Source organism: Pagrus major, chromosome 13 (genome assembly GCF_040436345.1).
Source record: "Pagrus major chromosome 13, Pma_NU_1.0".
Taxonomy (NCBI): Eukaryota; Metazoa; Chordata; class Actinopteri; order Spariformes; family Sparidae; genus Pagrus; species Pagrus major.
The window spans coordinates 2,044,492-2,059,644 of record NC_133227.1 but is presented as its reverse complement, the minus strand read 5'-3'; the positions used below and the strand labels follow the sequence as shown (position 1 = coordinate 2,059,644).

General features: G+C 41.2%; 2 protein-coding genes across 2 annotated transcripts; one reads left to right on the top strand and one right to left on the bottom strand.

Annotated features, from left to right (window-relative positions):
• Nucleotides 1-891: 891 nt before the first annotated feature.
• Nucleotides 892-4,059, top strand: tmem88a (transmembrane protein 88 a). The gene is made up of 3 exons (XM_073480075.1): nucleotides 892-1,054; nucleotides 2,298-2,608; nucleotides 3,027-4,059. The coding sequence occupies exons 2-3, from the start codon at nucleotides 2,315-2,317 to the stop codon at nucleotides 3,312-3,314; spliced, it is 582 nt and encodes a 193-aa protein (XP_073336176.1). The 5' UTR covers nucleotides 892-1,054; nucleotides 2,298-2,314; the 3' UTR covers nucleotides 3,315-4,059.
• Nucleotides 4,060-6,268: 2,209 nt separating this feature from the next.
• Nucleotides 6,269-13,225, bottom strand: pcolcea (procollagen C-endopeptidase enhancer a). Its single transcript, XM_073479933.1, has 9 exons — nucleotides 13,008-13,225; nucleotides 10,478-10,586; nucleotides 10,126-10,384; nucleotides 8,122-8,246; nucleotides 7,869-8,005; nucleotides 7,111-7,424; nucleotides 6,949-7,026; nucleotides 6,695-6,865; nucleotides 6,269-6,583 (listed from the first exon to the last, which is right to left on the bottom strand). Exons 1-9 carry the CDS (start codon nucleotides 13,094-13,096, stop codon nucleotides 6,453-6,455), a joined length of 1,413 nt encoding a protein of 470 aa, XP_073336034.1. The 5' UTR covers nucleotides 13,097-13,225; the 3' UTR covers nucleotides 6,269-6,452.
• Nucleotides 13,226-15,153: the final 1,928 nt, after the last annotated feature.

Here is a 15,153-nt window from a genome sequence, read left to right as displayed (position 1 = left end):
AATAATATATTTTTTTAAATCAGTTTGGGTGCTGGGGGGCTTCAGGATTAAGCCGAACGAGCTGTACGCAGCCACAGCCACTTCAGTTGTTTAGGAGGATGATGCAGCACTGTTTTGCTGTGAAGCTCCAGAAATGTTTTGTGGACTAAAAAAATTCTCCAGACTTTCCATCCGCGCGTGGGTGTGAGTAGATAATGAATGAATTTTCATTTTTGGGTGAACTTATCAGTTTAATCGACAATGAAGTAACCATTAGTTGCAGCCCTGATATGCACTTTATCTGTAGTTTACATATTTTGTTATGAATCAGATTTTTAGAGTTTGCCTTTTTTTAGTACGAACATTAAAATAAAACCAACTGAGCTGTTTTGGCTGTTGAAACACACTTTATCAGTATCTGACAGCGGAGTAGAGAAAGTCCTCAGTGAGGGTGTAAAGTGTTGTGGATTGGCCAGCATACCCTGATTCCTCTAATCTGTCCAAATAAACACTCTCCCTCCCTCCCCCTGGTTCCAGGGGTTATCTCAGACACCCTCCACTGCTCCCCTGCCCAGACTCCAGCAGCAGCCTTTAACATAGCCCAGCCTACTCTCTGAGCATTTGCATCAGAGGCAACACAGGATACACACTCACACACACAGGCACACACTGGTAACCACTCAATCATATCGCAAAACTGGAGTCGGAGTGAGGAAACAGAATGTCAGGGAAGGAAGCGCTGAAGCCAGTGGGAAAGCAGAATTTGCCTCAAGTCTGCAGAGCTCCTTTCTGACCCATTTCCACGAGAGGTCTGAGGGAGACGTTCAGACTCAGAACAGGCAAATATCTGATGATAGTTTTGGAAATCAGCCAGGAAACGAAAGGAGAAGGTTTTAGATTTATTTGAGTAGTAGAAACTCAACCTACATTTGGATACCACCCTCAAGATCTGGATTTTCACAGAGAGAAGACATACATCAGGAGGAAATTCTTCAAATTCTCTTTGTCTCTGACCACTCACCGCTCTACAGGTCTCTCAGAGTCCCATCCTCTGCTGCCACTGACACATCGCACAGTGAGTACAACAAACTACTTACACGTTTCTTATTTGATTAAACCATGTTGAAGATCGAAAAAAATACTTTACCTGACCCTGAGAAAAGTTTACTTCAAGACATATGGTACACCGTTTTTGAAGAAACAACCTGAACTTTAATGTTATTCAGGGATTCTGGTGGGTCAGTTTTGATATCTAAAGTTAATCAATCAATTGACAAGAAGGATGTGTGGATGACATAATCGAAAGGGAAGTGTTTGAGCTGCTCCTTGATTGATTGAATGAAAGACAGACTCAAACAGAACCACTTCAAAATGAAAGAAATGTTTTAACCAGATGGTTTGTGGGCCTCAGGATTGTTGGAGAACCAATATATGAAAATGTCTAGAAGAAAAATAACAATAATTTTACTTTTATCACGACAACAAACCACAAGTTAACACATTCCTAACAATAAAAAGTCCTCTGATGGTTTCATACATCCTTGGTTTCCCTCTGTGTGACGCTGTTCATGCTTAAAGGTTCAGTCTAATATCATACAATGCCCATGAATGCTGTTTGAGGGTAGAGTTTCTCTTTATGGAGCATAACAAGTGACCTAATCATGGACAGGGGTGGTACAAGTTTAGTGAACTGTAATTTACTTAAAATGACGTTGACAGGCGGAAACTCAATGAAAGATTGCTTGTAAAACACGTGTTCACATGATGCTCGGCAGAACAACAGTAGCCGCGAACACAAAAGGGGGAAATGCTGGAACTGAATCATTTTCTCGTCACTTTAAACGTTGGTCTGAAGCAGCTGTTACTTTTTTTTGTCCCTAACATTGTTCTGAATCTCAGATCAGTGTTAAGTGGAATTTTTCAGTTTTCCAGTTGCTCCTGACTCATTGTTCTGGGTGGTGGTTGTCCTGGACTTTGGAGGTGGGGCCAGTGGAGCCCATTTCCTCGCACTTAGTGCTGTGAAGTTATCTTTGTTGACTTTCCACACCTTTCACCACATTATTTAAGACGCTCGATGCTTAATGGATTAACATACTCGAGCTTTCCGTGTTTTTGGTGGGTAGACTTGAGAAATCAGGGCATTTCAGCGCAACAGAAAATAGACAGATTGTTTTGTGGATATGGTTTTTCAACATCAGATACTTAAAATACTTGGCACAGTCTGATAAATATACATCATCTCAGTGCGCAGATTTCCCCAGTCCTAACTGCTGGGTTAAAATAACAGATTCTGACAGATTATTTTTCCTTTCCTGCAGCATAAACCACAAAGAACATGAGTCTGTCACGGAACGGCACGCTGGAGAAGACAATCTCCGAGCGGGGCTCCCCCTCCAGAGCGGGGTCAGGGGTCGTGGTGCCGCCTCCGTACTCGCTGGGGGGCAGTGAAGCTGCTGACACCCCCCTGGAGTTGAGGGGCTCTCTGGACTGCTGGGCCTGCTCTGTCCTGGTCACTGCACAGAATATGATCATCGCACTGATCAATGCCACGCTGGCCAGCGTCGTGTTCGGCATCATCCTCACCCCTGCTCTCGTCATGATCATATTCGGCTTCCTCTGCCACTCCACGGTAAGATCCCCTGTGGAAATATCTCTGTTTTTCTTCTCTGACTGACACAAGTGTGAGAGGCTGTATATTGGAGTAGCTGGTCGGACTGGCCCTGTGCTCCAGTTCCTTTTGTACTAACAGGAAATGATGTCGACTGTCAATCAAACTGTGAATTCGGGAAGGCCACAGTTATGTTTTTCTAGAGATCTGATACTGTTTTCCAAGATCTTAGCAGATCTTTCTGGAGCTGAATTTTAATTTTTTGCAGCTGTGACTAAGCTTCTTTGGTGCTTTTGTGCAATGCATTGTGGGGAAAAAGTGTATCCCAACTGCACATGATAAAAAGTCAAGCATATTTAATGCATACTAACTTTGAAATTTGACTTAATCACTCAGTTTTCCAGTGTGAACACAGTAAATGCCCCCTCTTACTCTCCAGGTGCAGCCCCATGGAACCTCCCTGTACTGCTCAGACCTGCTGGATGACACTGGCTGTGTGGCTCTGCTGGTTGTGGGCTTCCTGCTGCTCACCCCCCTGCTGGTCCTGGCTCTCGCCGCCTTCTGCCGCCTGGCCCGACACCTCCAGCTGGGCATGTGTTTCATCCCCTACAGCCGCGCCGTCTACAAGAACCTGCCTGCCTCACGTCAACGGCGGGGTGGCTCAGGAGGCTGCTGCGGCCAGCAGGGAGCCTCAGAGAGGGAGGGGAAGGGAAGCGTGTGGGTGTAGGAGAGGAGAGGACAGGACAGGAGGATTGTATATGGTTGTAATATGTATCCCTGTTTAATGAGGCTGGATTATTTTTAAAAGTAAATTTCCACTGTATTTCTTTTTCTAATGCCATTGTAAAAATCCATCATATTTCATCGTTTATAGTCATTGTGTGGAAGTCAATATTGCATTTTTTTGTATACAATTTCAATGTATTGAATGTATTTTATAACTTTTTTACAATTAAGTGTCACTGTACCTGTCAAACTTTGTGTTTTACACCTCTAAGAGAAAAAGGTGAAGTTGAAATAAGTAGAGTAGATGGGTAAAAGTCTTGAGTCCTATCCAAGCTTCCACACAACATCATCACAGTAAGCTTGTGGATTTAGACTGTATGCATGTAAAGGTGTAGCATTACTTTTGTTAATTTGTTCCACAGACACTTATGGGGCACTGTTTCCTCAGCTTTTCACACATGGTGCTTATTGCAAACCTCAAGTCCAAACTAGTTACGACTGTCAGTTTTCATGGCAAAGTTAGATAAATAATTTTATAGCTGTTTCCAACATCTTAATGACTGTTTACACAGAGTTACACATGTGCTGTCTGGCTCATGAGTTATCATCTCTTTACTCACACTAGCTATATGAGTCCTACTTAGAAGCAGCATGCAGAGATGACAGGTTAATGGTAATAGTTTCATCATTGCTTCGACACATCAAAGATAAATTATAATAAAGTACTTGATGTATTATTCATATAACTTTCTAAAAATGTGTTCTTGTAACCTAAAAATTTTTTTTAAAAGTAATAATACTTTTCAAGTCAGACCAAATAAGTGGTTTTGGTTTCAACTAATGACTCAAAACAAAGGATTTTGGATTTATTCATTGACCTCTAGTGGTGACTTGTAAGAATTGCATTTTTTTATTGCAAATTTAAGATTCTAAATTACATAATGCAATTTAGCAACACTACAGGTCTTAATGTTGAATGTACTTAAATAAAGATATCAGTATTAGTACTTTGAAAAGATAAATACATGAATAGATCTCGTTTGTGATGAATGTTTTTGTTCCACCATTACTCTTCTGATCTAAAGACAGCAGAAAGAGAGCAGTAAAGCAGTGATAAAAGAAGGTTCGAAGATGTTCAGGGCTAAAGGCAAACTCAGAAAACAGATAGATATGACTACACTCTGTCTTTGGAAACTTCAGTATCTACCAACAACATGTCTCCCAGCTTCATATTCATTTAACTGGTATGTCTTAGAAAATGAACTTGTTTATTATCATTATTTAACATCCATAGCTCATAGGAAGCAGGTTTTTCTGTGTTCGGTTTCTATCATGTCCGAGTGCTGTTAATATTAACCGCACTCAACTACATTAAAATTGACTGGAGAAAATTCAAGAAGAATAGATGACAGCTACTGAGATCTGCTAAGCTAGCTACCATTAGCAGGAGTTCAGCTTTTGATTTAGCTGCTGCCTTTATTAATTATGTGTAATAACAAACAGAATAGCCAAAGTGTCCATTCATCAAAATGTATTTGATAGTTTTCATGTAGGACCCTCAGTTAACAGCTATGGGAGGATCATTACTGAACCTCAGCTTTAGTTTTAGCAGCACAGTGTTGCTGTTAACACATATTTTGTAACAGGCTAATGATCACATGTTGTTACACATTACAATTTAAGACATTTTTATGACATTTCTGTGTTAGATTAGGGGGGAAAACCCTACTAAAGGTACCAGTAAGTACTAATTAAACTACTTTGAACAGTTAAAAAATAGAATTGAATACAATGATTTACAGTTATAGCAGTATTAATAAGAAACAGTCACTGCAATAGTAGCCTCTACTGTAGTATTTGTAATTGCTCACTTGTTTTTGTCTGCAAACTGCAAAAATGAAAATGTGGTCTGAAAATATTTAGAAAATTCAGTAAAACTTTTAAATCTCAGATCTTTTTAATTGTTTTCATGCAGTTCATCCACAGTTCAATGGCTCTTACTCGTGCTTGAAATTCCTACTTCTGTCAGTGCTGCTGAGATTAAATCTCAAATTAATTAGCTAAATTATTTTACCTTAGAGGTCTTTCAGTTGATAATTTGGTTACATTGGCTGCCTTTAACTACCTTAAAGATATTAACTGTACATGTTTGTGTAAGACAGCTTTTATAAATGACTGCAGACACTGAACAAGAGCAGCCAGAGGTCACCTCGGTACAGTACTTTCAAATCTCTGTTACAAGACATACACAGTAAAACTCACAGCACCTCTGCTATTCCACACCAATATTCAAGAAGAGTGTAGGAAATGCTGCCATACAGGAGCATGTCTCAATATTTCCTCTAATGTGATTTACTTCAACTGGCATTTTGCTGCTGTCAGATGAGTTAAAAGTGAATCTCAGGTTAATGAGCCACTCTCTTAGTTTTCATGACTGAATAAACAGAATAAACACACTGACCTTAAAGGACAACACAGTTTCATACTGTTTTACTTTGTTTATATGTGGCGGACCCTGCCACCTTTCTGGTTTCAAACAGTGTTCTGGGGACCTTATTTTCCTCTAAGAACAGCGTGTTTCTTTAGTTATGGAAAAAATAAATATTTCTGAGTTTGTATTATTACCTCATTAATATTGTAAATATTAAAAGTCTGAGTTTGAATTTCTTCTCCAAAACTACATAGTGCCTCTTTAAGAGTGAATGTACTGTTCTCATTTTCCTCAATTCAATTTAAAAGCAAACATTCTGGGATCATTTATCACCATGTGAGACTTCATTAGTGGTGGTCAACTCATGTCACAGGATTTTAAATCTTTGACTTGCTTTGGGAAAAAAAGTTGCTGGCAAGTTTAGCTTGAGTGCCATCACCCTCCAAATCCACTAGGTGGCAACAGAGACACAGATGAGACAGAGCGAGCGCTGACATGTCAGAAATAAGTATTCAGTCAAACCATTTGAAAGAGATATAAAAGCTTTATTCTTAGATAAATTACAAACAAAAAGTTTGGCATGTGTTTGAATAACTTCCTTTAAAATGGTGGGTTAAACGTTTAATGATATATTTTTACTGTATTTCACATTGTAATGTCTGGTGTTGGATATGTGTCCTGAATTTCCTGGCCTGCTCGGACTTGAAGTTAACAGGGCTGGTTGCCGATATTCGTTAATAGTCTGTGATGTGGGCCTTTGTATGGAGCTGTGAATACACCGGGCTGCAGGGTACCACGTCCTTCTTCATCCACTTGACCCATGATGATGTAGTTGATACCTATCAGGAAGGGAAAAAATGAGCACAAAGATTGTTCAGTGTTATAAAGAGTTTTTGAGAAAATGTAAATGCTAATTATCTGTGGTGTACGTGTGTCCGAGACGGTTGTACCTCTGCGGAACAGCGGGCACTTCTTGCACTGTGACACCAGCTTAACCGACATGGTCTCTCCGACTTGCGTGATTGTGAGTCGACCTGCCTTGTAAGCCTTAATGAGGGAGACGCTCACATGAAGAGTGCCTCGGGGCCCGGGGGAGAGAGAGGTCACCTTGCCAGTTAGCACTGGAAAAAAAGAAGGGCTCTGTCAAAACACAACTTTAACTTTTACAATTACTTGTTTTGAAAGTGAACGTCAGGAGACTTACCGAATTCGCTGGCACAGTAAGCGGTCTTGATGGTTCCTTCTCTTTTACAGGCTTTGGCACACAGAGGATTTTGAGGCACTAGAAACATAAAAAGAAAGTGCACATTAGTTCTACATCTTCTGCTTTAACACACTGGCTCAGTGTGAACACAGCTGCACCCACCAGGCCTCTTTCCATTTGTGACAGGCGGCCTTCTGTCCTGGCCTGTGGTGCCCTGTCCACGATTTCTCGTGGGCTTCATTGGTTTGGGCCTCACAGTGGGAACGTATTTGGTGGTGGTGGGTGGCTTTGTAGTGGTGGCGGCGGGTTTGACTGCAGGCTTTGCGGGGATGTGCCTCGTACCGGCTCCTCTGTCAACTGACGGTATCTGAGAGCCACGTGGGACGCTGACATAGTTGGCGAGGAACCCATCAGATGTCACACTGAGGTCAGACACAAACTGGACCAGTAGCACATTGCCGGTGGTCATAATGGGCCTGGACAGGAGACAGGTAGAGGTGGGAAGTTAACGTAGTAAGGTTAAAGTAGGCTTTAAAGGTGCACTATGTAGTTTTAGGGAAGACATTTTAAAGATCTTCATTTACCCTTTTTTATGCCTAAACAAACCAAATAAACAAACTCTCTTTGTTTTCATGATTCAATAAACTGAATTAACAAACTGACCGTAAAGAACAACACAATTTCATACTGTTTTACTTTGTTTATATTTGGCGGACCCTGCCACCTTTCTAGCTTCAAACAGTGTTGTAGGGACCTTATTTTCCTCTGAGAACAGCTTGCTTATTCAGTTATAGAAAAATTGTATTGTTACCTTTGATAATACTGAAAACATTAAAATTCTGAGTTTGGATTTCTTCTCCAAAACTACATAATGTCCCTTTAAAGGCCAACAAACATCTTTAGAGACATCTGCCACTTACTCTGGGGCCTGATCGCCACAGTATTTTCCAATCAGGCGTGAGTCATCTTTCTCGCCACCATTGAAGAACGCCACATAGTCAAAGCGGCAGTAGGTGTCAGCCTCCAGGACGAACTTATCAAACCTCACCTGGATTACCTGGTACCCAAACAGAAATATGACATGAAATGATCACTTGCTGTTTTCCTTATAGAGTGTGTAAAAGGCTTTGGAAAACATAGTATTTGCATGCTGAGAGAGAGTGTGTCGCCCACCCTATCAGGCTCCACAGTGATGAGCCAGGAGCAGCTGGTGCCCGGTGGGTATTTCTTGTCGGGCCAGTTGGGCGTCATGATCTCTCCCTGGGCCTTGGTTATCTTCCCCCCACAGACCTGTTGGGCTGAAACAAGTCAAACAATGAATGAAGATAACAGCACAAGTATGCAAAGAACTGATTTGTTCTCAGAGGCAGAGTCAAAAGTACACACAAGAGAAATGCATTTTGCAAGTTCAAGGGCCCCCAGATAGCAAAATTAATAAACCAGATCTGGCCCACAGTTAATTTCTATCTAGGTGGACTGGATCTGGCCCAGATTTGGACCAGTTCTGGTTTATTCAGTTCGCTCTTAGCTGACACGTGGCCATGGTATGGCCTGATTGTGGTCAGATCTGGCAAAGGAGTGGACTGCCCATATGGGTTGGATTAATGTGTCTGGTACAATTTTGCTATGTGGGGCATAACATCAGTTATCATGCATGTTTTTCCTTCTTTCTAATTCTCATGCATTTTATTCTTCTGGTGTAGCAGATAGTAGAGATATAACAGGAAATGTCAGGAGAGAGAACAAAATTCCCCAGCTGAATTCAAAGCAGGGACATCATGATTCATGGTTGGCACGTTAAAGGGAAATTCCAGTATTTTTAATCCTGGACCCTATGTTTCGATGTTTTATTGTGAAAATGATTCATACTAACCAAAAGTTTCGGAATCAATCTGGTAGATTGCTCAGCTGTCAGCCGCTACATGGCTGCAATGGTTGCAGCGTAATCCTTTGGGGCAACTATGATCATCACAGTTACGTCCATTAAAAGTGCTAGTTTTTTTGACACTTACAAGAGTCTGACAACATCATAGCTGCCACCTGAGGCTATATGTTGGACCAATTCTAAAACATTTGTATGAGAGAATACATCATTTACACACCAAAACATGTGAATATATGGCCCAGGTTTAAAAATACCAGAATTCCCCTTTAACCTATAGGTCAACAGGGTGCTCCTATGTATAAATAACTTAAAAACCAAAGTCATTATCAGCAAAGAACTTACTGTACCACTTTCAAGCATACATTACTTAAATAAATCTTAAAGTTTCATTTTCTGGCCTTCACACTGAAAAAGGATTGCTGTGATCCATTAACTGAACAAGATTTCCAGATAGAGTGTTGTTTTACAGTGCTAGCAAGTTGTGTTCACTCTTGATGTTTGATGCAGATCCCCTTTCAGCATAAACTGCTCCATGTGGTTGCTTGATACATCTTTTGAGTAACAACTCCATGAGCTCATGCTCAGAGAAATGCTGCTAAATTTATCAGCAAGGTTATGAGCTAAGCTGTTCGGGAGCAAGATTCAATCGACTTTTGTAAAACAGAGGCTGGCAAGTTGAGGGAAAGCAAAGCTGTTTCCCTCAAATCACTTCCTTTTTCTCTCCGTGTTGTTCTCTTTTGGCAGCCTGCCTTTGGTTTCTTGAAAAGCATGACAGTCTTTGGATTCAGCTGGAAAAGCATCAGTGCAGTTATCACGTTGGTACTTAACCTTATTGCAGGATTGGAATAAACCATGCAGTCATGAAAGGCTTCAAAATGTTTTAAAATTGCAGAATAATCCATTAAAAATATAATAAGCTAATGATTTAAGAATTAAAAACAAACATGGGGAAGTGCAGGCTATGTGAAGTTTGCTTATAAACACTACAGTGACTAAGGAGTTGTGTGTTGTTTACAAAATGGCTCAATAAAAGCCTGAAATATCCAGCACCACCTTCAAATAAAGCATCATTTATAAGGGTTAAAAAGTTGCAACTGCTGCTGGCTAAAAAATCATTTAAAGATCAGTTAAAAGCCATTAATGAGGGGAAACTTTAGGTTGCCATGTTGTGAAAACTCCCACTGGTTACTATACTTCATGGTGTGGTGTAACCCCCATGCAGGCTGGGCATATTTGTATACATGATAAAACATAAATAAAGAAAAGCAACCCTCGTAACTGTCACCACATACCATCCACATATGGTTCGGCTCCAGTGAAGTAGGCCACAAAGCCTCTGCCCTGCGTCTCTCCATCAGTCACCATCTCTAGCATCATGGTATTTGTGGTCGAAATAAGAGAGCCAGGCCGGAAAGTTCCACAAAATCGACCTAGTTTTTGCACCAAGTTGGAATGGCCGTTGTAAACATCCAGATAGTCGTAGCGGCATTGTGAATCAGCCTCCAGGTCAAAAATGCGGAAGGAGAGCGTGATCACTTTTCCCTCTGGGACCTGGAAAACCAGAGGGATTGTACATTAGTCAGACAGTGAGAACGAGTGAGGACGGAGTCAGCATTTAGACATGTTGCAGGGTGAGTGACTCACGGTGATCCGCCAGGTGCATTTGCTGTTGGGTTTGTAAAAGCTCGGGAAGCCCTCACTGCCAACAAAGCCTGAGTCTGCCACCAGGTCTCCTCCACAGTAGAACACCGGCCTGTGGAGACAATGGGGAGAGACTGGTGGGAGTGGACACTCTCACTGGCATTGTAGCTCTATGACACAATAGAATTGCGTTAGTACAAGTCCACTGAGACGCTCTCGAGTATTTCGACCGGCTTCCTTTAGCAGTCTCTAGGCCATTGGTGTATTGTAGAATTTACTGGATAAAGTGAGTGTACTGAAAATAAAGAAGGATTTTCATTAGTCAGACCGCAAAGTTATTAACTGCCCTCTACTGGGTGTTGATACAAATGTTTGCTTGCGTTTGATTTCCCTAATTAAAATCTGTAATTAGATGACCTACAATGAAAGCAATTAAGTAACAGTCAAACAATCATCAAGTTATTTGTGGTAACTCTTAAGCTCCGTAGCAAGAACATTAGTTTATATGAAGATGATTCAATAACACAGATCCTTGTTTAACCATAATTATATATCTCAGTCCTGAAATATGACAGCATTTAAAAAGATGTGTTGCCTCACGTTACTGGAAAAGTCAAGTGCTGATTGTTCGTATGGAGCCCCAAAGTGGTTAATATTAAATAAATAAAAGAGTAATTATTCAAGATTAATTTATTTCATCATTTTACAACAGAGTTGTACAAAATTATGTTCGTAGTCCCTGCGCTCACAAAAAATGATAAGAAATGATATGGATGGATTCATAAATATTAAGTCATAAAACTATTTCTATGAGGATGAGTTGAGGAGTCTCACAGCCTGAAGAAAGAAACTTCTCGGTAGTCAGTGGTACCTCAGTGGGTACTTCTGTATCTCTTGCCTGTTGTCTTTTAGTAACTTTTGGGCTCTGTGCATTATAATTCTAAAATAAGTATGAAAAAACAATTATTTTTGACATAATTATCAATTTGCAAAATAGTAACATTACAAAATACGTACAGGAAATTTGCAATTTAAAATAAGTATCTTAACAAAAAACTCACTTGCAATCCGAAAAATGTAATAACAGTGTTTTGGTACAAAGCTCTTCATCATGTTATTTGGACAGGAAGGGTTTTTTTGGTCTGATTTTGTCGACCCTGGGTTTTCTCTTACGCACCTCTCGATCCACAAGTGTGCAAAAGTTTTGTTCAGTGAAATAACAATATGTATAACTAAAAAATATATTTAAAAAAATATGAAAATTAAATAAATATATATATTAATGACTTGATTTCTAACTATTTCTTCATTTGTTTCACAAATTGTTGGTTCACTTATGTATTTTACACACCTTATTTGCACGGTTATTTACTTAATGGTTTTTAAATTGATTGGATATTGAACACTTTGGGCTTCCATAGACATGAAGTGACTACACAGAATTTATTTTCTTTCTATTATTCAGATATAAGCAATGAACTATCCAAGAAAACTTCTGACATAATATTATGAAGGGTTTAGTGTTGTCATCAGGGACCTCGCATGAGCTCTAACTGGCTTGTGATGTTATAATCCTAATCCACTACAAAGCTGTAAAGCACTGATGGGCAAGAGTGCCATAAGATTTCCTTTTGTAATTTCACATTTTAATAACTTTTCAGCTTTAAAACCCTGTTAAATATAACAGTACGAAATAGCTCACAGCAGAAAAATGTGTCTGGATGGGTGCCATGGTTAAAAAGTATCTACCACTGCTTAGTCATAAAAAATAAGAATGGATGAACCAAAAAGATTTTTAGTTCAATTTTTCAGTCATAGCTGGGAAGCACATTTTACAGCTGAGAAAATATTCCAACCTCATAGTTATTCTGCTACTTGATGTCATAAATTATGTTGCTTTCCAAAAGTCCAGACACATAGAGAGCTTACTGAATGAGGGGAAAATTTCCTATTTCAGACTTTTGCCAGCAGAGGTGCAAAAGATCCTGAGCCAAGAGGAAAATGCCTGTTATAATGAACTTTTTTTTGGCATTTTGTTGTCATAGTCTGTTTGTGGTGTCAAGAGAGAGAATGTATGTCTTTTTCATGTTTCACAATAAAGAAAGAAAAGCATTTGACTCTTATCCCTCCATCGTGAGGACATAAACAGAAAAAATGGTTCCTGACAAACAACAGACTCAGACAGCAGAACCCCAGCAAAGTCAGACGCTTGCTGATTACAGCCAAGATGTCCAGAGTCAGAGCCAAGTCACTGTGATTCGACCCCACAGGCAGAACCAAAGCATTAACATCTGGCTGAGCCAGTGACTGCAGACTCAGCACGCCTCACATCATGAGCCAAAATAGCAACAGGACAACTCTGTGCCCAATCAAACAGTGAAGTGGAAAGAATTTACTTACAGAGGCAGGAAAATATTCAGAGTTTTTCACTCTAAAGTCGCAGACTAAAACTGTGACTCCTAACCTCTGCAAAGTCACAAATTAAATTCAATAGGACACATTTCTCAAACACAAACACTCTCCTCACACTCACCTGGTGTAATTGGTCTGTTGAGCCTTGGTCCATCCTAAACTCAGAGACAGGAACAAGGAGAAACCCCAGATGCAGCCCACATGCATCATGTTGCAGCTTGCACACAAAGCAGACTAGTGCAGAAAAGGGGAAATGGTAGCAGGAGGCAAGAGGTGTATGACAGGGGGGAGGCCGCTCGCTCTGGATGGGCGGAGAGACTGAACGAGTGGGGAGGAATCAGACGGACGAGAGAGTTCTAGAACTCATCCGTTCTAGAACTCGGACGGAGATGCTTAAAAGGACAACGGCGATGAGAAAGAGCCATGAGGGGGGATGACGTGAGCGGGGAGGGAAAGAGGGAGGAGAAGGTTTTAATCAGAGCCAGATGTTGCTCCATAATATCCCCAGTTTCAGTAGAGCAGAGGGGGCATCGAGGAAAGAAGGGCAGGAGGGAGCAGTGACAGGAGCTGCGGCAGAGGCTTTGCAGACGTCCAGAAAGGAGTGCATCTTTTTACAGATGCAGATGTTTCTGGTTCTTCACGTGGTTGAAACTTACAGGAAAAGAAGCTTGAATTGGGTGGCTTTTAATCCAGTAAAATCCATCCTGAGTGTCTGGCTGGTCATTATGAAGAGTGCACAGGTGGGGCCAGAGCCCCAGGGTCTGTGGGCTGCAGCACTCAACTGGTCGGGCCATAAATCCTTACATTCCACAACATGTGAGACCTTTAATTTAGACAGAACCTTTTCTTAAAGGTGCAATATGTAAGAAATTGGCCAACTGTCACACTCACACTAAAAACAAATAGGGGGCTGCCTTAGTTAGTTGGCTCAGTTAGTTGTGCAGCTAGTGGTTTGGACTAGGAGCTCAGGGTCCAGGGGATTGTTAGTGTTTACACCAGAGATGTGGACTCGGACTTACTTGAAACTCGACTTGGACTTGGAAGTTGAAGACTCGTGACTTGTCTTGATTTGAGTCATTATTGTACGCTGTCAATGTTCACATTACAAGTGTCTCTTATATTCTAGTTTGGGTTACTACTAGAATAGGTTTACGTGCTTTAATGCCCCAAAAACACATCACACAGCACTCCCCCTCTGTCTAAAACGCTCTGTTTCAGCTCCTGTCTCTTTAAGGCCCCCCTCCCAAAAACGCAGTCTCCTCTGATTGGTCAGCTCACACATGTCTGACCCAGCACTGCTAACAACAACAGAGCAGCTGTGCTAAATCAATTCTTAGGTGCCAAACTAGCTGCTAGGTATAAATCATGCAAATGTGCGACATGATAACTTAGTGTGATGTCACAAAGTCGCAGAATTAAAGGCGGGACTACTGATGAGGCCTTTCAGGAGCAGTGTTTTCTGTGGGGGAGGGGGGCTTCTTTGACCTTTTTAACTTTCAAGATTTCTAACATGCACAAGAACCTATGAAGGAAAGAAAAAAAGGACAAAGCATACCAGGTCTCCTTTAATGAATTGACTTGAGCCAGCTTGTTTAAACAAAACAGGATCCAGGATGAATTCCAATAGGACCTGAAAGAAGAAGAAGAATCACATAACAAATGATCTCTGTCCTCTTACCGTGTTGCCACAAGCCCCAGGGGCTCCTTGGGCTCCACAACATCTGAGCCAGAGAGCATCTATCGCCCCCACTGTCCACCAAGGCAAGAATAACACTCTGGGGGGGGAGTATTCTCTCTCTGTTAAGATCCACGAATGAGCCAACCCTCTGGCCCACATTACTGAGGCCTGTGGAGGGGATGCTGTTACAATAACACTACAGAATCAGCCACTTTTACAGACTGCAGAGCAGCGACACCTTGATCAAAGTCTGGGGCGAGCAGGACGGACAGCTCATAAAAGAGTTTCCACAGAGAGATCGTGTCTCAGGTTGCATGTGCCATGTGACTTCAGCTGACTTTTAACACTTGAAATAGTTCTGGTGCCACAGGTTAAGAGAGACTTTGGTGCTCATAGCGAGCAGGAGAAGTGAGCATTCCCTGGTCCTGCTGTGCTGTGTTTGTGTTAACCCAAAGTCCTGATAACAGGCAGCAGAAGCAGGAATGCGATGACGTGCTGAGTCTGCTGGGGGGCGGACAGCGTCTGACTGTGCAGCCACTGCCATTATGTGTGGGAGTAACAGTGACCTTTACACTTAGCAGAAATCCAA